Source organism: Diorhabda carinulata, chromosome 10, assembly GCF_026250575.1.
Source record: "Diorhabda carinulata isolate Delta chromosome 10, icDioCari1.1, whole genome shotgun sequence".
Lineage (NCBI taxonomy): Eukaryota > Metazoa > Arthropoda > Insecta > Coleoptera > Chrysomelidae > Diorhabda > Diorhabda carinulata.
In genome coordinates, this window is record NC_079469.1 from 4588178 (window position 1) to 4612212 (window position 24035).

General features: G+C 31.3%; 1 protein-coding gene and 1 long non-coding RNA gene across 2 annotated transcripts in view; both read left to right on the forward strand.

Moving 5' to 3' along the window:
* Positions 1 to 12514: 12514 nt before the first annotated feature.
* LOC130898899 (uncharacterized) overlaps positions 12515 to 24035 on the forward strand; it is a 58520-nt gene continuing 46999 nt past the window's right edge. The window contains exon 1 of the mRNA XM_057808496.1: positions 12515 to 12717. Within this exon, the coding sequence (XP_057664479.1) occupies positions 12685 to 12717 (33 nt within the window). The 5' untranslated portion in view covers positions 12515 to 12684. The remainder of the gene's footprint in view (positions 12718 to 24035) is intronic.
* LOC130898781 (uncharacterized) lies at positions 18667 to 21586 on the forward strand. Its single transcript, XR_009059938.1, has 2 exons — positions 18667 to 19054; positions 21373 to 21586. It is a non-coding gene; the product is annotated as an uncharacterized LOC130898781 (long non-coding RNA).

Below are 24035 nucleotides of genomic sequence, written 5' to 3' on the forward strand. Positions count from 1 at the left end.
AGACCTCGTATCTCCCGACTTATTTTGTTATACCACACCTTCAATTAAGAAGTTCTGGATATTCGCCACTAGGGTAAACATCTGCTGTATCTAATGTCACAGAAATTTGACTGGTCGGTTTAATGGACAATACTCAGTAATTTAAACAGAATCTACTAAGCACATAAGTTAATTTTTACTTGACCAATATCAAAAACTTGTCGAAGAAATCGAAGCATACGGTGAAATACTCGGAGGTCTTCTGTAACAAAAACAAACCCTCGTCCGGAAGAAATTCCTGTGCTTTCTCCAGTTTATGAAGTTGAAAAAAGTTCTGAGAACGAAGGAATTAGAACAGAATTTCCAGCACTCAAGCACCATAGGTGAAGAGACTTTTGCGGTATTTTTGGTTCTCACAGAAGTTGTGAATTATGTGATTTACGCTTTCATGATATAAAAGAAAAGAAAACATATAAAACAACTTATTACTATTCGACCATTTAAGATGGATTATAGAATTGGTTCTATGAATTTGGCGAAGCAATATACAGAGTCAATTATCTCGGAAACGGCTTGTACGATTTTTGTAAGTTTTTGTACGGAAGGGTCTTGTGATACGGCCGGTATTATGGTGGTATTTACATTGTAGTCAGATCTTTTCTTTTTCCGGAAAAATAACGAACTTTGTTATTTCAAATGGATAACGCTGCATATTTTTCGTTTTTCGGAATTGGACGTTTCAATAAATTCTTATTGATTAAGTTTATTGAAAGTCATAATGGTTTGTTTATCTGAAAAAGAACGAATTGATATTTTAAGGATATTAGGATATAGTGATAGGCGTGGAATTTAACAAGAGACGTGTAATAATTTATATCATAACCGAAATTCCATAACAAAATCCACTGTCAGTGAAAAAGTTTAACGAAACTGGTTAAGTAAAAGATTTATCTCAAATTAGAGTCTCTTGTGGACGGGGCACGCAATTTCGACGTACGTCTTCTACTATTATATCAAACAGTGGTATAACAATCGATCAAATCCAACGACAAGTAGGATATAAATCGATAACTGCTTATTTTTGAAAAGAGTATCAGTTATACGAAAAATGCTTCGCTCATTATTGGTCTATAGTGATGAGAATGTTAATAATGTTAGTTTTAACAGAATTTCCTGTGATTTAAAAAATGTATGAACATTTCAAACAATACAAATTGTATCTTTCACAATAATTTGAAAAATTTAGATTAGATTGTTGAATTTCTGCATATAGTATTTCATTCAATATTCCAAGGTACTTTTGACAAATTTTACGTAGTTGTTGTTCGTGATGATAGTAACTGATGAAACCTTCAAAACAAGCGTGTTTTAAAGTGGCATTTAAACACGCCGAGGCGTACTTCAATCGAGCAAAATAGGGTACCAACAAAAAAAATATATGTATAAAAATTCAAATTAAATGAGAATAATGAGAAAAAATTTCCCTTTAAACCTTGTATTTATTTTATTGATGTCGATTGTCGAGATGTCAATAAAAAAGTTCTGCTTATCCCCACGACGACCACAATAGTGCGATACTAATTTTAAACACTCGAAATGGAACACCATGTTGTCGTTATTGCGTGACGTAATTGTGTGTATTCATAGCCTTGAGACATTTATTCGTTAAAGTAAGTGAAACACGTTAATTATTTATTTGATACGAATCGTATTTTGCATAACCGTTATGGAAAACTAACCGAATATGTTTCTAATTAAGCACACATACTAAAAATGTGTTGTGCTTTCTCATTCTAATACAAAGTGTTAGGTTATGTTATAAAGTTTTAGATTTTTTATGAATGATTCATCAATATTTCATTGTTTGTTGGTTAATGAGAGTCATAAATAATTATTCCTTGATTATCATTTCATTTATTCTGATACGGTGAAGTGTCAAAGTTATACAGGCCAGATATTCAAGCATTTCCTTTCCGAATCATTTAATCTAGCACCGATTTATTTGAAATTTCTACAGATGCTAGGTGTGTATCCAAAAATCGAGATGTACATGGTGCCGAAGTGTGCCTTTTCGGGGGTGGAAAATTTTTCACCCAAAATCGAAAGATCAGCAAATTTAAAGTAAAAAATATCATAAAAAGTTTTTCCGCCAGATCAATAGTTTTTGAGTTATTCGAGTTTGGATTTTTCGTCAAAAAACCGCATCTTTCAATAGTTTTATACGTATAACTCTTTAATAATGAATTTTATCGAAAAAAGTGTGATGAACAAAAATGATAATTAGAAAGAAACAAATAAATTAAGGTATATTTTAGGATCTTAATGTTCTACTTAAAGCAAGTTATAGATACTTGAATAGCTTATGTTTTACGCAATTGAGCATTTAACCTCAAATAACGGGAAAAGGGTACATTTTTCAATAAACAGTCTTAGTATACTTTTTAAAGAGCTTAAAAAGATCTTTCAAGTGACTAGATAAAAGTCGTTTCGACTCAAATTTCAGTGAGATATTAAGTAAAATAGTTAAAGCTAAAAAAATTGCACTAAAACTAATGCCATTTCATTGAAAATCAAAATTAAACTTATTCCTTGTACCAAATACTATATTTGGATCTTATTTACGACATCTGAAAGTTTGGCTGATTAGAAAAGCAAAATTTTGAAAAAAAATTAGCATCAAATAAATTTTTCTTTATTTATTTTTTTTTCTCATTTTTTCTCCATAACTATAAGTGATACGAAAATAAATAAACATTCAAATTGAAGCATTTGTGATGACGATTATTTTTTGTTTGTTTATTTTTTTTGTAACATAAAAATTGACGGAGTTATAACCAAATTAATCTGTCACTATAGTGCGAGGATTGCTTATCAACTGCCCTTTGATCCTTTATTAATAAAATGTGGAGGGTCTCAAGCCCTTTCAATATACATAGGCTTGTAGCTCTGAAAATTACATTTAAAATAGTTTTTTTAAGGATGTGATAGCTCCAAAATTACTAGCTCCAATGACTAAGCATAAATTTATCTTTGTTTTCATTTTGTTTTATTAAATGTAAATATTTTTATTAATTAAAATATCATTTTTTTACGGCAGAAAATGAGTCATTGAACACTACTTTTTCATTGTATTTTTGATAAAGGGATGGCTCTTAAGGGATGTCAGGGTGTAGAGAATGAAAAATCACTTCATGTTTGGAAAATACACTTTAATACTAAAAAAATTCAAAATCAAAACATTAACAGACATTCAATTTTTTTTTAATTTTCTATCGAAGGGGTGGTTCTTTAGGGTTGACAGGGTATAGACAATAAAAAATTACTTCAAGTGGAGACAAGAAACTTTTATACCAGAAAGAATGGAAAATATGAAAGTTGGCAGTCATTAGACTTATTTTTTTTTAAATTCTCTACAAAGGGGTTTTTAAAGATTGAGTAATGAAAATTAATAACCAATTTTATTGAAATGCTATGGATTTTTCATAGTAAAAATGGAATTGCAAAGTTTTAAATCGTTAAAAGATTTTTTCATTTTCATCAGAAGGGTAGTTTTCAAAGATTTTCAAGGGTTGATTCTTCAAAATATATAAAATATATAAATTTTCTATTATACAATAAGTTAAGATATTTATGCTGCATAAACGAAAACCATTTGAATTGAAAAAAAAATAGTAAAAATCATAATATTATATTAATCGATAAGGGGTGGTTTTCATCCTTTAAAAACAATTTGCCCAACTAGCAACCATGTAGATTTTGATATGGAGGGTAAGATGTTTTTAATTCTGAATTTTCAGGAGAATCGGAGCTGCATTAAAGAATTCAGAGGTTTAACACCATTTTGAGCTTGAATGCCCACCTTGAATGCCTTGAATTAACTTTAAATTCGATAGAACCCTATCGAATCACTACGATTACTTTTATAGTACTCAACAGGGGTAAAATCAAAGCCCCCTAGTTCCTTTTTCATATAAAAATCAAGCAGACGAGGGTAAATCCTATTACACTCAATTAGATCGAGTGGTGCTTGTCGTATGGAGATGCCTGTGGATATTGATCTTGAACTTCTGTAGGTTGTAGTGCTCGACAAAGACGTGCTTTGGTATCTGCTTCTACAAGTTTGCACACCTCTAAACAGTCTGAGACTGCAGGTGAAATCGTTCTTCATGAGTCTCGTTTGCATGTCGAGTAAGTCTTGCAAATACAGCTCTACATGGGATAAAGTTGGACAGCTCGGAAGAGCATTTGTATTGATAATATCAGTAAAATAGAGTGAGGTCAGCGATCTTTCTTCTATGCTCTAAGCTGTCCAAGTTTCTCGTTAAGCTTCTGTGAAATTTATACCAGGACATATTGCTTCCAACAAGCGAATATGTGTTGATGGTAATATTTTATATCAAGACTGGACCAAATCCTTCTTTGTAAAAATAGCAGCCTGGGTCTTTGCTCCATTAAACTCAATGAGAATGCTTCCACCCCCTTCAAAATATTTTCAAGATCACTATTGATGGTGATGATCTGTTCCTACTTACGGATTTAGGTGTTAGCCGGGCCTTTGGCGAACTTCTTGAGTATATTTTAAATTTAAAGGAGATGTAGAAAATGCAGTGCGATATCTGGTGCCAAAAAAACGATTATTAAGCTTCATTTTTGTATAATTACTTAATAAACAAAGTGAACATTAAAACTCGACATTATTAATGAGACATCCTCTGTAACAGGCCAAGAAAATTGTCTAAAATAGGAAAATTTCCTGAAATTTCGAAATAAGATTCTTTGAAGTACCCGACCCGAATATTAGTGAAACATTCAACAATTATCCCCCGCAAAAAATTATTTTCTCAGAATTATAAAAGTTAGGAAAAAAAACTTGTAGATTTTACAATTTGACATAAAAAAGTTCTTTACCAATACTGATGTTTACAAAGTTATGATAGATGAAGCTTAAAAAATGATAATTTTAGCTGTAAAAAGTTGAAATAGCAAATCAAATGTTCGAAATGACCTCCATTAACCTCCATATAATTATACACAACACTTGCTAATCGTTATCATCCGCCAACGGATCTAAATAGGTTGTTTTTGTTAAAATATCACTTCTGCTTCGGTATTATTTCTGATACAAATAAATGATGAATCCTTAATTAGCTTTTTAATTGCTCATATCAAATCACCTTCGATTTGAGAAAGGTTAACAACTGATAAATCAGATAAATCATTCTCAATAATTACGAGGATGGAATATTCCACTAAAACAAAAAAAGATCTTTAAGCTACGATAAGTTTTTAGCAATCACTCAAAAAATCTCAATAGACCTATTTAAATTTTAAATAGTTTAAATAAACACGTAAATAATCCAATGATTATTGACACAATGGGTATGATAATAAACAGATGTGTTGAGAAAGGTATTTCGATTGAAACAAAGTCAAAAACAAAAAAGAAGCTTTAGTTGAAACGGCTCATGCAAAAGAGTCATCTTGCGAAATTTGGGCAGAAAGTTCAAAATCGATAAGCATCATTCTGAAGTAACAGAATGTAGTTCAAAAGTCCAGAAAAATAGTATCCAAATATTCTGAGAAGCAACAAATTGATCATCAAACTTAGAAGTCTCAGTAATATCGAGTTTTCGCCCCCTAAAAGTTTGGGAATCATTATCGACGACGAGTCATATTTCACTGACTGAAAGGAGTGAAACGGGGATTAATAAGAATTATTATTGTCGGAAAAGCGAGGAAAAACTCGTATTTCTAATGACACAAAAAGTTCAATTCGAAGTGTTGGCCTGGTTGACGTTCTTCAGCATACATTTGTCTTCTGAAAATTCTGTAACTGCATTTTCTACATCTCCTTTAGATTTAAATTTATTCCCTCTCGGGGAAGGACTCAGAAAAGACCCAAATCCGTAGGCAAAATTGATCATCACCATCAGTACCGATCTTGAAAACATTCTGAAGAGGGGTGGAAGCAATCTCATTCAGTTTAATGCAGCAAAGACTCGGGCTGCTGTTTTTACAAAAAAGGCTCAGGATTTGGTCCTGTCTACAGCAACAACTTAAATTCACTTGTTGGGTGTTGAGGTTGGAAGCAATATGTCTTGGTATAGTCACGTGGCCGAATTAATCAAAGCAATTTCACAAAAGCTTAACGAGAAACTTGGACAGCTTAGAGCATAGAAGAAAGATCGCTGACCTGACTCTATTTTACTGATATTATCAAGACAAATGCTCTTCCGAGCTGTCCAACTTAATCCCACTGAAGACTTACTCGATAAGCAAACGAGACTCATGAAGAACGATTTCACCTGCAGTCTCAGACTCTTTGGAGGTGTGCAAACTTGTAGAATCAGATACCAAGGAACGTCTTCCCCGACCACTATAACCTACAGATCGAAAGTGGTGGTCTGGTTGACGTTCTTCAGCATACATTTGTCTTCTGGAAATTCTGTAACTGCCAAAATATATGAAAAAGAAAAGAGATTAATGCTGTTTATAAAGAATAAGCATCCTGAATAAAATTGTGTACTTTGACCTGAAATGGCAACTGCTCATTATGCAAAGGACGAGGAAATTTGAGACGAAACGTATAATTTGAAGAATGTGAAGCATTTTTACATGAAAAATTGAAACAGAGAACTTTTTCATAGAATAAAGTGCAAATAATTAAATTAAAACAAACAGTTTGTACGAGATTTTGGTCCTCTTTCTATATTTACAAATTTGTGAATCCAGCTTTAGAAATAATAAAATTTTAACTGATTAGCAAAGCAATGTACAATTCACTTTCAAGTCCATACCCTTTCCCAACCTTTTTAGTCCTTTCAAATAATACTCGCCATCTTTTTGGTTTGGAGAGAGTGTATTATTAACAAACAAATATTAAACAACATTTCAATGCTGAATTTTTTCCATTTTCGTGAGAATCTCTCAACACTATTCGAGGGTAAAAATATTTTGTGTTGTAGTTAAATAAAGGACGAATCAATATCAATTAGTCCTATGGTAAAGTATTGATTTATAAACAAACATCACATAATAAACAGCCCAGTGAATTGTACACGAAAACATAATAGATATCTTATGTCCTGTATAAATTATTAATTGAATTTGTAGATAACTATTTGCATAAATCATTGATCTGATAAGAGCTAGATTTAATTATCTATGAAATAATGATAACATCCGTTTTTTTTCTATATGACCTTCACAAATCCATGCGTCATTATCTAAATTCTACTCATAAATTATTGAGATTTTAATGACACATAAAATGTGCATCAGAAGTTTGCTTTATTAATTGTTAAGATATTAATAATTTTTTTCACAAACCAGAAACTACTCCGCATTTTTGTGACCTTAAAACTAATCATAATCAAATGTTTACTAGTTTTTCTATACAGTATGTCTCAAAAAAAATGTGACCAAAAGTTTAGTTGTCATTTCACAACAAAATATTTGCATAACCTGAAAAGAATAGGGCTGAACTTCCGAAAAACTCCAATGAAATTTTACAGGTGACGTCGATATTTTTGAAATTCCCGCGACCTCAAGAGCACTTTGTTGACCCTACACCCAAAATATTGAATCCAGCTGGAGGTACATGAGAAGAAGAATATCGAGGGCTTGGGAATCAGAAATAACTTGGACCTGCATCTTTGTGAAATTCTCTAGAGACGGCGAGTCCGGCAAGAAAACATATGAATATAAAATTTTTGTATCCTGGAAAGAATGATTGACCTCCAATGGACGAGGATGACGAAAGTGACTAAATTTTTGTGGAATATAATTGCTTTTCATTTATTTTTATTATTTTTTTTGCTCTTTCGGGATCGGGAAATATGTCGATGCTATCGATTCGGTCAGGTTATGTTAGGTTAGATCCGGTGCGTTTACTATCGTATTTCTATTTTTCTTTCCTTTTTGGTGGCACGAATAGGCCTTTTTTACGATCTATGTATATTTTCTTAGTCCGTATTGTGACAATTACCTATAATTTTTACCTTCCAATTCCACTTGGCGTTTTTCGGAAGTTTCTCCAAGAATAATTCATAAGAAAATAAATTTTTCTGTAATAATTTCGGAACACACGGCTTCTGGAATCATTGTATTTTTTTGTATTGGAAAATTTCTGGATTTTTTTGTAAAAAAAAACTATAAAAAGTAAAAACTGCTAAATAGCCACCTCGTAAGGAAACTAGCACTGCTACAGAAAAAGTACCCATGCATTAAAGGTTAACCAAAGTTAGTTATTGAATCTGAAGCCTACTCTTCCAAATGCGATGTCTACCGTGTCTGTAGACAAACCAGGGTAGCCGTGGCCTCCCTTTGTATAAATCCTGATTTTATGTTTCGCTGTAGAAATAATCGACGTGAAAATGGCAACGGATTGTTGTAAAATTTCACATGAAACTTGGAAAAACTGTAACTAAAACTGAATCAAGTTAATAACAATGAGTGCTGGTCACGTCCACGTGTTTTTGAGCGTTTCAAGCGTTTTCAAGATGGCCGAGAAGATGTTGAACATGATTGAAGTCTTGGAGCCGCTTCTCCCTTTTCATACAATTGTTTTGATTGTTCTTTTTCTATTGTTATGGAACGGCGCAAAAATTCGGCTTAAGTTCTACCAAACACTCGATAGTAACATCTTTCCAACGCAGTTTTTGTTCCATTGTGAGCAAACGCGACATCCATCTTGCGCACAGCTTTGTCATATCCAAATTTCCAGTTATTATGCGATGTCCCGCATTTTTTGATATGACTATTATGTCTGCTAGACCACGTTGTTTCAGTCGACGATCATCCTGTACAAATTTGTGAATCTTCTCCAACATTTCTGGAGTCGTCACCTCATTTGGTCGACCACTGCTGGTCTTCGCAGGTTGTGTGGCATTGTTCAAACTTCACTATTCAATATTTCACTGTAGATAACGAAGACACTCTCACCCAGACTAGAATCTAGTAGTAGTATTTATATTTCAAATAAACGAAAACCAATTTTTTACATGTTTACAAATTCACTTGAAAACGTTTACTATTGATGGCAGATAAACAACTAAATTACGTGGCTTCTTCAAACTGTATAGATTGTATACTATTCGGTGTGGTATTTTTCAAGCAACTACCGCCATCTCTAGGTCAGGCCAGGTACTCCGGGACCATCCTCGTATATTCTTGTTGCGTCATTGCCGTACTTCCGTTCATATTCTTTAACCTCAACATTGAATTATTTATACATAAACGCCTTTATAATAAGGAGGTTACTCATTAAGAGGATCAAGGATATACAAAAGCATTAAGATATATGAATTTTATACAATTCCAAACTTTATTTCGACATTTTCGCAAAAACAACACTGTATCTGGTCGTTAAATTTAATGTGTTATAATGTTTTTATGTCATCAACTATTAAAGCAACATTGAAATTGTAGATATCTGGTATAATTTCATCATTCTAATGAAACGATTTAAACAAAGTATTGGGAAATATGCGAAGTAAGAAAATTCACAACACGCCATCAAAAAATGATTAGCGTTTCCAGTCCGACAGCAGCTGTTACCTCAAAGGAAACATTGGATTCCGCTCAACTATCGGAAGGTGTTAGATTGATTACTTTCCTTCTACATACGAATTTGTTCCTTAAAAAATAGTTTAGGAAACAATTCCAAAGTTATTTACAGTAAATTAAATAATTGGGACGAAAAATGTAGAAGAAGCTATAGAATCTTCTACATAATATACCATTTTTTCAAAGTTAATGAGAATAACGTTTTTTTTTAGGATATTTTATATATTATATTTAAAATAATAATCTTCGGAATCTGAAAGGTCTGCAAAATAGTTAGAAACACGTTTATACATTATTGAAAAGATCAATTATACATGGTGCTCCTTAACTTTTACAGGGACAACCTGTACAATCTAAAGATAGCAAAAATGAATTTTTCAATCGATTTTCAAACAAAAATATACTTTTTGTTTAACTCGATACAATTTACGGTTTAGGAGATATGTAGATTTTTAGATCGTTGTACATACCAAGAAAACCGTTCGCCATAAAGAGACATTCAGAAGAAAATTATCATAAATTGTGATTTTTTTATTGAAAGTACTTACAGAATGTATTGAATCACAATCAAACAATCCTTGCTAACTTTAGATTGTACAGGTTGTCCTTGTAAAAGTTACGGATTGTTAATCATTGGACATGAGCCGCATCTGGCCTGAATATTAGTGTAGAATTATTTATTTATAATTATGAAAATTCATAATGTTCGAATGTATAAGTGAGAAAATATACTTAAATATAAGCTCTGATTTCGCAACTTGAAAGGCCTACAACTCAGAAACGAGTGGTCATATAGGAAATTTTCTATATCACAGCATCATTTTCATGTCATCTAGTCATTCCCGAATATTTAAATGAACATCACGTGGTTCTTTTAGATCAATAATAACAATAATCCTCGAACACATTTTGGAACTTTCCAGAACAATCCAAAAATTTTTAAAACCTTCTCGAACATTTGAAATCACCTATAAAAAATTTTAGAATATCCTAGATCATTCTATAAGCTTCTAGAATTTTCATGAACATTCTAGAACTGTCTAGGACATTCTAAATAAATTAGAATAAATTGCACTCATTGTAGAGCTGCCCAGATCATTCCAGAAATCTTCCTTTTGGAAATTTCCAGATCATTCGGGAAATTTCTAGAACATCCTAAATCGATTATCATAATTTGCACTCGTTTTAAAACTTCCCAGTTCATTACAGTGATTTACAGCACTTTCCAGAGCTTTCTAAATCGATCACAATAAGTTGCATTCATTTTGGAAATTTCCAGATCATTCGGAAACTTTCTAGAACATCCTAAATCGATTACTATAGTTTAAACTCGTTTCAGAACTTCCCAGATTATTCCAGAAATTTCTAGAGCTGTCCAGAGCTTTCTAAATCGATCACGATAAGTTGCATTCATTTTGGAAATTTCCAGATCATTCGGAAACTTTCTAGAACATCCTAAATCGATTACTATAGTTTAAACTCGTTTCAGAACTTCCCAGATTATTCCAGAAATTTCTAGAGCTTTCCAGAGCTTTCTAAATCGATCACGATAAGTTGCATTCATTTTGGAAATTTCCAGATCATTCGGAAACTTTCTAGAACATCCTAAATCGATTACTATAGTTTAAACTCGTTTCAGAACTTCCCAGATTATTCCAGAAATTTCTAGAGCTGTCCAGAGCTTTCTAAATCGATCACGATAAGTTGCATTCATTTTGGAAATTTCCAGATCATTCGGAAACTTTCTAGAACATCCTAAATCGATTACTATAGTTTAAACTCGTTTCAGAACTTCCCAGATTATTCCAGAAATTTCTAGAGCTTTCCAGAGCTTTCTAAATCGATCACGATAAGTTGCATTCATTTTGGAAATTTCCAGATCATTCGGAAACTTTCTAGAACATCCTAAATCGATTACTATAGTTTAAACTCGTTTCAGAACTTCCCAGATTATTCCAGAAATTTCTAGAGCTTTCCAGAGCTTTCTAAATCGATCACGATAAGTTGCATTCATTTTGGAAATTTCCAGATCATTCGGAATCTTTCTAGAACATCCTAAATCGTTACGATAATTTGCACTCGTTCTAGAACTTCCCAGAATTCTTAGAACTTAGTATCTTAAATCTATTATAATAGTTGAATACATCTTAGAACTTTCTAGACCATTCCAGAAATGTTGAGATCTTTTCAGTCCTCAGTCCTCATGCATTAAAAAAGGACAGAACTGTAGGTTTTTACATTTTCGCGAGACCTCTTCCACCCACTGCGACCAAACTCCCTTACTATAATCTGGAGACCAGAAGAAGTTGATTGGGGTTGGTGGTGGGTGGTGATAGAGAAAACCGTGTCTTAGAGTACTAACATATATTAGAGATTATGTACTTTAGTTGACATGATATTCGAATTTGAGAGGAATTATGAAATATGGATATTTTTATTTAATCAAAATGTCACAAAATGTTGAGGGAAGCTTATGTTTTAGATACCTTATAAGTGCGAACTATTTGACTTAATATTGGAGTTCTAATTATCAGTAGGTCGACGTAAAGAGTGAAATGTGCGTCGGTTTGAAGCCTATTAGAATTTTAAAGTAGGGAAGAACTCATTACATCACTTTTTACTAGTTATAGTGCGGGGTCTGTAATGTAATATAGTTCTTTATGTTTATCTTAATAATTGTAATTATATTATTTGAAATAATCAACAGCGGCTACCTAATTCCATTAATAAAGTATGCTAAGAACCATCTGGTTTGAGTTATAAGTTTCCAAAGTTTATTTTTAGGTTCAATTGAGCACTCTGAACTCATAATAGTTGACAATAAATATTCATTGCCATTTCATATAACAAAATTTTCATTATAAAAGATAAATTTCGATATCCATCATTAATATTACCTTTATGTTGAGACATGTATATTTGAAAATGAGTACATATATATGCACCATAGTTTTCTTATCAGTTCTTATCAGCGTCGTAAATTGAAGATTAAATAATGTGTGGATTCGTTATAAAACAAATTGGAAAAAAGTGATAGACACATAATATACGACCGGTCTAACTTAATAATTAATATATAACAGTTTCATGTATAAGAAGCATTAGTTTTTGTGGAACTACAAGAGAGAAGAGTCCAAAATGCCAGCCAACTTTTCTCATTTACAGACAAACGTAAGTAAATGATAAATATTTCATAGAATCGTAGAATCATAGGAAACTTTGATTGAAAATATTAGTACAAATTTCCAAGTTGAAATGGCTGAAATATATATTTTTTTAGTATGTTCTCAAAGCTTAAACATAGTCAAACAAATAGCAATTGATTTTACTTAAAAATTTTTCTAAACTATCATTTCTGCAGGGAAATATTTCTTATGAAATTTAAGAAGCAAAATTCACGTTTTTCTATTAATTGGAGTCGAAAATTTTTACTTAAAGGTGATGTTTTACAAATGATAAACAGAGTTGGACGTTTACACAACTTTTCTCAATCAAAAATGATCGAAAGAAAAGCTTTGCTCAAAAAATCTTTAAAAGTTTTCTGTAAATATTAATCTCCACCAACTTATGAACAATTCATCTCCAAACATCTTACAACAAACTTTATTTATATTATTATAAATAACTGGAATCAAATAGAGACTCATTTTTCTCACAAAACTCATTTCTGCAAATACTATAATCTAGTGAAAAGGCGATATAGATTGGAAAGTACTTTTTTCTATTAATTAGAGTCGAAATTTTTCCTTAAAGGTGATGTTTCATCAATGATAAACAGAGTTAGACCTTTACACGAGTTTTCTCAATCAAAAATGATGGAAGGGAAAGCTTTGTTCAAAAAATCTTTAAAAATTTCCTGTAAATAATAATATACACCAAATTATGAACAATTCTTCTCCAAACATCTTACAACAAACTTTATCTATATTATTATTAATAACTGGAATCAAATAGAGACTCATTTTTCTCACAAAACTCATTTCTGCAAATATTATAATCTAGTGAAAAGGCGATATAGATTGGAAAGTACTTTTTCCTATTAATTAGAGTCGATATGTTTTCTTAAAGGTGATGTTTCACCAATGATAAACAGAGTTAGACGTTTACACAACTTTTCTCAATCAAAAATGATCGAAAGAAAAGCTTTGTTAAAAAAATCTTTAAAAATTTCCTGTAAATATTAATCTCCACCAACTTATGAACAATTCATCTCCAAACATCTTACAACAAACTTTATCTATATTATTATTAATAACTGGAATCAAATAGAGACTCATTTTTCTCACAAAACTCATTTCTGCAAATACTATAATCTAGTGAAAAGGCGATATAGATTGGAAAGTACTTTTTCCTATTAATTAGAGTCGATATGTTTTCTTAAAGGTGATGTTTCACCAATGATAAACAGAGTTAGACCTTTACACAAGTTTTCTCAATCAAAAATGATGGAAGGGAAAGCTTTGTTCAAAAAATCTTTAAAAATTTCCTGTAAATAATAATATACACCAAATTATGAACAATTCATCTCCAAACATCTTACAACAAACTTTATCTATATTATTATTAATAACTGGAATCAAATAGAGACTCATTTTTCTCACAAAACTCATTCCTGCAAATATTATAATCTAGTGAAAAGGCGATATAGATTGGAAAGTACTTTTTTCTATTAATTAGAGTCGAAATTTTTCCTTAAAGGTGATGTTTCACCAATGATAAACAGAGTTGGACGTTTACACAACTTTTCTCAATAAAAAATGATCGAAAGAAAAGCTTTGTTCAAAAAATCTTTAAAAGTTTTCTGTAAATATTAATCTCCACCAACTTATGAACAATTCATCTCCAAACATCTTACAACAAACTTTATCTATATTATTATTAATAACTGGAATCAAATAGAGACTCATTTTTCTCACAAAACTCATTTCTGCAAATATTATAATCTAGTGAAAAGGCGATATAGATTGGAAAGTACTTTTTTCTATTAATTAGAGTCGAAATTTTTCCTTAAAGGTGATGTTTCACCAATGATAAATAGAGTTAGACGTTTACATAACTAAAAAATATTTAAAAATTTCCTGTGAATATTAATTTCCACAAATCTTTGAACAATTCATCTCCAAACATATTACAACAAAGTTTATCATTAACAAATGTTATCAAATAGAAATTCATTTTTATACTCAAATCATTAAACTAACATTTTGCCAATCTTTTATATTAATTTAACAAAATAGAGCATTATTCAAGGTTTACTTGGATTTGCAACATTTTCTGTAAATAGTTATAAACTTGAAGCATTTTTTTATCTCAAATTCCAGAAGTCACACTTTTTTAATGAAAATTTAAGTCACTAAAATATTTTTTGAACATACTTATATTTATTAAAATATGAAATGAACATAGTCCTCCATGCTTTACATATTTAATAGAGGAACAATGATTCCATTACTAAAACAAATTCCTTCAATATTATCCATATTTGATGTCTCAAATTTAATTATCTAATTAAATGATTCTTTTTTATTATCTTCAAATACTAAAAAATGTATTAGCAGGGCTGGAACCGCAAACAGACTCGATTCTGTTGAGTATAATTCATTAAAAATCAGTAATGAATTTAATATGTTTGAAACCTGCGAGTTGATGAAAGACATTTAGAGAAAAGCCCTCAAATATTGCTTTCACCTAGATTCAACGTAGAGATTAGTTAAAAAAAATTTAATTCATATTTCAATTCTATTAATGTTTTTAATAACATAAATTATCATATGACTGAATAAAACGAATAAAAACTATAATTCAAATGAATATGAGAGTGTGGTTCAATAATGTACATGTATTATTTTGAGAAAATACACTACCGGTGAAAAGCTTTTGCTTTTGCGTAAAAAGAATACAATTGATTTTGATATTCATATTTCCGATTCATCGATATTCGTTTTTATAATTTCTGATGCCAGATTTCGGCATTCTCCTTGACAATTTCGAGAAATAATCATCGTCTATTTGGTTCTGAAGAATATTCTAAAGAAGTGTAGTGGAAGGACGACACTGTTTTTCTGACTTCCCTATCCAGTTTGTCAACAACTCAATCGGGTTGAGGTCGGGCGACAGCGCCGGCCCAATCATTACTTTTATCACAATTCTTCCTTTCCATTTCTTCTAAATATTCTTCGCACCACTTCTAGGAATGCATGGGAAGCTTTGTGGAAGATGAATTTTTTACCGATCAGGCGCTGTCCAGAAAGTAGTACATTTCTCTTTAATATTTTCACCAGGTCTTCCTCCCAAACCATCACCGAGCCTCCGTCGTCTTTTATAGTAAAGATTACACATAGATCTAGCTTTCTTCCTTTGATCTGCGCACAAACATTTTTCTCTTAGACCCAAAAACCTCAAAGTTTGACTGTTTACTTCATTAATCTCTCCCACTTTTCACGAGTCCAGTTTTTTTGTTCGTTAGCCCACTGCAACCTCTTAATTTTATTAGACCATGAAGATTTGAGATTGATAACTTCACAAAACTTCACAAAAAGATATCTTTGTCAAAAAAGTGTTAATTGCAATATGTTCTTGCATCAGACCTGCAATGCAGGCAAGCAGCAGAATGATAATACCTTTTGTACAACTGGATAAAAGTCTTAATATACAGAGAAATGAAAAAAAAATGTAACACGAAACTAAAATAGTAAAAATAGAAAATTTTTGTAGTTTAATTTAACATTTTCCAGTTGAAATAAAGCGCCACGTTTCGTAACTGATCTACCTCATCCAAAATCGTAGTTTCTACTAATATCAATATTCTAATGCAACTGTAAACTTTCAATAAGCTCTCTGGTACATTTGATATACTTTGGACTGAGGCATTTAAATGTCGTATCTTACTTAAAAAACTGTTAGGACTTTGTACGACTTTTTTCCATAATGATATTACATTTCCGATGAATCATAAACTTGTGACTTGCTAAAATGAAATACTCATTATATTCATTTCAAATAAACGTTTTTTTATGTTACACTATTTTAAAAGCTGATAAGAACATCACGCCTAATAATTTAAATCTAGTCGATGACTATTAAAAAATCTTATCACTAGCATTTTTTATTATTCTATTATGAAATAAGATAACATTTCGGATATATTTCCAACAGTTTCCGTAATTATGTCTATGAAATCTGTGACCTGTAACCCTTCGATAAGATACTTAGCATGATAAAAGTGAAATAATTCTCACTGGAATCGAAATTTCTAAATAAAAAAGCTCGAAATACGAAGATGAATTGAATATGTGTAATTGTTGAAAACTTAGCTTTAAGCAATATAATAAAATATATTTTTCTCAACTTCTTACATCTTTTTTTATATATTTCGTTTTGATTTTAAGTTTTCTCTAACCGAAATATCGTTCAAAATTAAATAAAACTTGACGTTTCAACCTATTTCATATTTTATATTCTTTAAAACGAAATTTTAATTGAGGGATACCTGAAATCAAACAAATCATCACGAAATATAATAGAAATATTGGTTTTCCTTACTGGTTATTTATCATAATGAAACTTTGAGGTTAGAAAACAGAAAAAGTATTTGAGGGGCGAATCTGGTGAATACAATGGATGCTCAACCAATCCCAAATGCAAGTCGGAGAAGTACTTCTTTTTAAATCAAATTCAGTCGCTTTTTCGACCTTTTTGAAGATAGTCCTTTAACACAATACAATGACTATCCCAAAAACGGTTCGCCCTTGGTAATCCACTGTCTCCCTTTTCAGACTTATCCGATTATTAAACAGAAACTAAGCGTAAAAAATTACTTAAATTTCAGTATCTCTCAACATATGGGCAAATATGTTTCTCTAATTCTTTTGAAAAGTGCTGACATCTTCAGGTTGGGTTTGGAAACTTTTCAGACCACCCTCGTATGCTTCCCTCGTTTATAAGGATTCCAAATTCTATTTGCTACACCGTAGGGTGAAGGTAGATGTTTATACATATTTAAATTATAATACTGTCAAATTATATTTCAGTTTTGAATATGACTAAACAATTTTTTCGATAACTCATCTTTTAGTGAGTGCAATATGCAAAAAAAATATCTAAAACTTATAGAATTGATATCGCAACTGTGGAATGTAATGACCAATTCAAATTACCAAGGAAGACTATAAACAAATTTTTGAGCTCAAATTATCAGATGATAAATTTGAAGATAATTATTGTATTGCTATATTATTATTTTTTAATCTCTTGTATTGATAAAATTGAGATAAAAATTTTGTTGATACAATATTATAAACAGTCCTTGAAATAAATTTCCTTCACTACCACTTTAGAGGACTGTAATTCAGAAATACGTAGTTATGGTCTAATCATATTTTTTTTCTCACAGATTACACAATTGAAAGTATTTTTCTAAAATCTGTATCATTTTTTAAATAGGATCATATTTTTTTTTAAATTTTAATATTGATTCAATGTTGATTTAAGAGTGAAAATTAAATTGATATAAAATGATTTTATTGAACAATTTCTGTACTGAAAAATCAAGTACGTTTAGAATAGAAAAAAATTTTTTATTCCTTATCTTGGCATTCTAATAATCGTTATTTCATTTATAACACTGAAAATGTATACAACGAAAACTTTTTTGAAAAAAACTTCTTCATAGACTTTGAAATATAATTAAATACGACAATGCAGCATCAAATTATTTCATTGGAATCATCGCCGTCAATTGTCTCCAATTTTTTCACCATTTTTAAATATAAATATTTGAAAAAATTTTTTATATTACCGATTTACAGTACTGTATTTCAGAAATCTGTAGTTCTAGTAGTTTTGCTAATTTTTTTATTTTTAAATAGGACATTTTAGAGCATTTTTCTGAATTATCAACTCAATATTATCATTATTTCGGTCTGTATAATTTTTTTAATGACACCATAACTTTTCTAATTCCAATACTAAATTCGAGATTAAAAATCGGCAAAAGTGAAATTTACACTTTAAAATTTTCTATTTGTTTCTTCGGATAATACCCAACTTTGACTGGACTATTATAATAGTTCAAATTCGAGAAGAGTCACAAAAGCGAGGGCTCCATTGGGGATAAAATCATTATAATAATTAACAATTATAAAACGAAACTAATTTAATAGATATATGTTAGATGGGATACCGAATATTTTCCATACATATATCGACATTAATTAGAACAGTTAACCTCGGTCTTCGTATTGAATTAAAGTTCATAGCTTTAATCGAGTTAATTGCCGAGGTATTCGTTGAAAATTAAAATTTGCACGTGGGCGTCGAGTCAATAGTATGCAAGTAGTTCGGGTTATATCTTATCAATATGCAATAGTTGTTGTTGTTTTCGTTAAGTAAAGATTACTTAGAGATATAGTTTGAGACACATGTTAAAATGAGAAATATAGACAACAAAAATTGTTAATCGTTATTATTGTGATCAGTATAGTGGTACCTGGCAGTGGATAATTTCCAGGTGAGATGATAAATGTAATTTCTTTAATTGATGTATCATGTTATAAATTATAATCAATCAAATCTTCATAGAAAGAATTGTAACACAACAATTATGATGCAAAATCTGAATAAAAACTATAAAAAGATGGTTCTATGTTTCTGATATATAGTAATCATGATCTAACCCTCTATAGTTTACATTTTTTATTTTATAAAAACCTAGAAGAGGTAGAAACATCTATCAATATCTGCTGAACTACCACGTAGCATTCTAGGTCCAACGTTATACTTCTTGTTTATTGCTGTTCTACCACCAACTAAGTCAACTTTAGTAGCAACCTACGATGATGATACAGCACTCTTATACCTGAAATCGTTTCTAGAAATCTTCAAATAGTCTTAGACAAAGTTGGTTAGAAACATGACGCATGAAAGCGAATTGCAACCAATTTGTTTAAGTTGCATACACTATGAAACGCGATTAACTCTAAATGGACAATAATTTCAACAAACCGATTATGCCAAATATTTGGGTATGTATATATGGGTGATTCCGTTCTAGCTGTGATTTTTTGTATTCAAAATTTCAAGATTTTAAAATTTAACTTTCCTAACTTTTTTATGCATATTATTCATCTATTTTACTGTAAAAATAAAACTCTAAGAGGAATTTACTACAACTTCAAAGTATCACGAGCAAGACACAAATGTCGGATTTTGAGTTCCACGGTACTGACTCATTTATCCACGGTACTGACATGGTAACTTAAGATATTAAACAACAAGTGCATCAATTTTCCTCAGTTTGATCATAAACATTAGAATTTATAAGGTAATTAGTTTAAATCATTTGTTACGACAAAAAAAATTAATAATTTATCGGTAAATTCTAGGAATGGACATGACACGGTACTGACATTCAAGTGATGTAGTATAAGTTTTCTTTAAGTGGCAAGTTATATTGTATAAAAATAATGTTTAAATATCTTAAGAATTATTCAATTAACACAAAATTTTTATTAATTGATTATTAATTAATGACTAGTACAAAAAAACAATACAGGACATTGAATATCACAGTTATAATGGAATCACCCATATACATCGACAACAAACTTGGGAAAAGTATATCTTCTTTAAAAAGAAGAAATTGGTCTCGAAAAAAAATTATTTATATAGAAAGTCGTTTTTGAACCAATTTGGTCTTAAGGTATAGAACTCTGATGAATCGCTAATAATTCCAATATCATTTAGAGGTAGTAAGATACACTTAGATCTAGAAGTCCGCTTGTTAGAGACACTATCAAAGAGTTCTATGAATTATAATTGTATAAGAGTGCCATTAAATCAAAATAAACTAGCGTCAAAACTTATAAATTCACGGCCAGAAACGACAAGACGATCTAAGCCATCCCATCTTCTAACCAGGTTTTCACTAGACTGTTTTTATCAAATTGACTTGAAAAATAATTATTTTTGCATTCTAAAAGAGAGTTTTCACAGGAATCTTCCCTATAAGTCAGTTGGTTAACTAACTTCTGTAAAATAGTCATTCTTAAATCAAAGTTTTATCATATAATAATACATTGCAGTCTTTTTATTAAATAACACCATCATTAACGTCGTTGAATCTGTAAAATTCTTTGCGCTTGTTGTAGACAATTACTTGAAATGGGAGTTACATATTGCTGCCTTATCTCTAGTTCCTCCTGTTTTGCGATGAGATCAGTTTCCAAAGAACTGACTTATCCAACTCCTTAACAGGCCTTATGCCCTCATTGAGTCGCAATCTCTGATATACCCTTTCTTTCTAGTGTACTAGTGACGGGACTTAATTTGAGCAAATCTTCGAACTACAAAAGTGAAACAATGACAATCAATCGAAGGTTCATAAACTAAAATTTTAGAGGGTGTCTGCCTTCAGCGGAATATCTAAGTTTTTGAGAGTGATGAGGGTGCAGTTCCTCGACTTATCAGCTCTTCTGCTACCTCCTACCCCTTCCCGTTCGCAAATCACAATCTATCGAAGGTCCGTAATTTGAAATTTTACCGGGTAGCTGGCTCCAGTGGAACATCTCATTCTTTGTAGGACTCAGAGGTTAATGAGGGTTTAGCTTCTCAACTTATCTGCTCTTCTGCTACCCACGCCCCCTACCCATCCGCAAATCAAAATAAATCGATGGTCCATAATCTAAAGCAGAAGTTCCAAGGCTATTTTACTCGTGAACAACTTTCAAAATAATCATTACTAATTTTAGTTGTTAAATTTACACCATATTACCAACTCGTCAAAAAATTAGATCTAACTATGGAAATTCAAGTACACTTCTGTTGTAGAGCTTCTCGTGGATCTCTGGAAATACACCTGGGACACTTTGGAATTCACAAATTTTACAAATTATTCTTTTAACAAGAAAACATAAAATCCATGCAGTAAAAATGTATAAGATTTTCCGTAATACAATCTGCCAGTTTCTCTGTTTTATTTCTGTTAATAAAACTATTCTACTAGCACCTATAGTTTATTGAAATATAAAAAGTTGTTAATTTATTTTGATTGTTTTATTTGCGAATATATTAAACAAGTTTTTATTGACTTTTACGTTATTGATATAGTAATATACTGCAAATAAATAGTGCATATATGTTCTAACTTTGTTAGAAATAGTGCCGTAATAAATATTTGGATGAAACAGTTGGTAAGTTAGATAATTATTTAGATTTTTTCATAATCTTCTCTTTCATTTATTAATTAGAATCTAATTTGTTGTCTACGTTCTTTATTATTTAACATATTTTATAAAATAAACTGTAATACCTATCAGGGCATCTAAATCAGCCTACTATAGAACCAAACAAAATTTCAATATTGAAATATTTTATTTCTCAACATATTCTCCTCTCAATTGTATACATTTATTACAGCGAACCTGTAACGTCTCTAGACCTTTTAAAAAAATGTTTCTTCCTGCTCTACAAAACCAGACCTCCACAGCTTTTATTACCTCCTCGTTGGAAGATAATTTACGACCTTCTAACCTTTTTTTCAGTTGAGGAAAGAGAGAATAGTCGGACGGAGTCAAATCTGGTGAATAAGGGGGTGTTCTAGTAATTGAAAGCCTAAATCACGAATTTTTTGCATGGCAACATGAGATTTGTGTGCAGGGGCGTTGTCCTGCAAAAACAAAACTCCTTTGGATAGCTTTCCGCGTCTTTTTTCTTTAATTTTTTCCCGTAGAGTGGTAAGTAATGTCGAATAGTAATCTCCAGTTAATGTTCTACACACCTTATCTAAAAAATCAATCATGATAACAATCCCAAAAAACTGAAGCAAGAACTTGTCCAGCAGATTTTTGGACACAAAACTTCTTAGGTCTTGAAGAACCAGAGTGTCGTCACTCCATCGATTGTTGCTTTTTTTCTGGATCGTAGAAATGTACCCAAGTCTCACCCATAGTTACAATTCAGATATTCGTTTTAGCCCAATTCGACGGTCTAATAAAATCCTGTCATGAACTGCATCGATAATTTCGTGGACTGACACAGAAACTGGCCTTCCCGATCGGTCATCATCTTCAATGGAAAATTTACTTCTTTTGAAGCTTGCAGTCCAATTTTTCACGGTCATATACGAAGGACATTGATTACCAAGAGTATTAACTATATCTTAGTAAATCTGCTTACCTCTTAACCCTTTTAAATACAGGTATTGGATGACAGGTAGATACTCCAATTTCTCGATTTTCGCAATTTCGGTGGACATCTTTTTTCTTTTAATTTATTGCGTAACTCTGGTTTACTGTTTTGACGTCAAACTACTAATAAGTTATTGTTAGTTGCTATCGTAACGTAATATTTTGTTTATGCATGGAACTGGTCAAGGCTAACTAGACATCAATACATCCTCCTATAATTAAGAGTTTCAATTCTACTCATTCATTCATATTAGAAAAGTCTCTGTTTCTTAATAACAATTTCTCTAAGAATGTACCAATTATCGGGAAAACCTTAGCACTTCAATAGTGATTGTTGATTTTACTTTATATAATTTCATTGTTCACTGTACATAGGTATGACACCTTGAATCTTTCGGCTTGTTTACCATAAAAAACAGAGCAGCAAAAAAAACATTACGTGAACGATTAAGTAACATTTATGAAAAATGTATCGAATGCCCTTGACGACGGATTGTAAGTCAAGGTACCACCCTTGGGTGTTAATAATCTAATAAGAATTAACCACCGAGTTCTTCTTTCAAGTCTGAAAACAGAAAATAATCCGAGGGGGCTAAATCTAGAGAATAGTAGTAATTCAAACTTTAATTCATTATCTTTGGCCAATGTAATGTAAACTAATGCATCGTCTTGATGATACAACTCTTTGCTCAAACGTTGCAATAAGTTCACATGATTGTTTTTCCTTTTTCAAGATGGTAAATGAAAATTATCCCACGCGCATCCCAAAAAACCGACGCCTTGACCTCGCCTGGAGATGGAACGGCCTTTGCCTTCTTTGGAGCCGGTTTTCAATTTTCAGCCAATTGTTTTGATTGTTCTTTTGTTTCTCATTTCCAAATTTTCAGTTGATATGCGATGTTTATCACATAACTATGACGTTCACTATTGATCCCTATAACACAAACTACCCTCATCTTTAGGTCAGGCCAGGTACTTCTGGAACTATCCTCGTACTACAGTAGATACTTTATACTATCAATTTATCAACCAGACTACATACTGCTTCTTTCACAACCTGTTTCTAACACTACACAACCCATACATACATACATAGTAAATGAAAATTATCCCACGTATATTCCAGAAAACCCGACGCCATTAACTTGCCTGCAGAAGGAACGGTCTTCGAAGCCGGTTCTCCCTTTTCAGTCCATTGTTTTGATTCACTTAATGAAAACATCTCCACGACGCTGTTTTTGTTCCATTGTGAGCAAACGCGGTACCCATCTTGCGCACAGCTTTCTCATGTCCAAATTTCCAGTT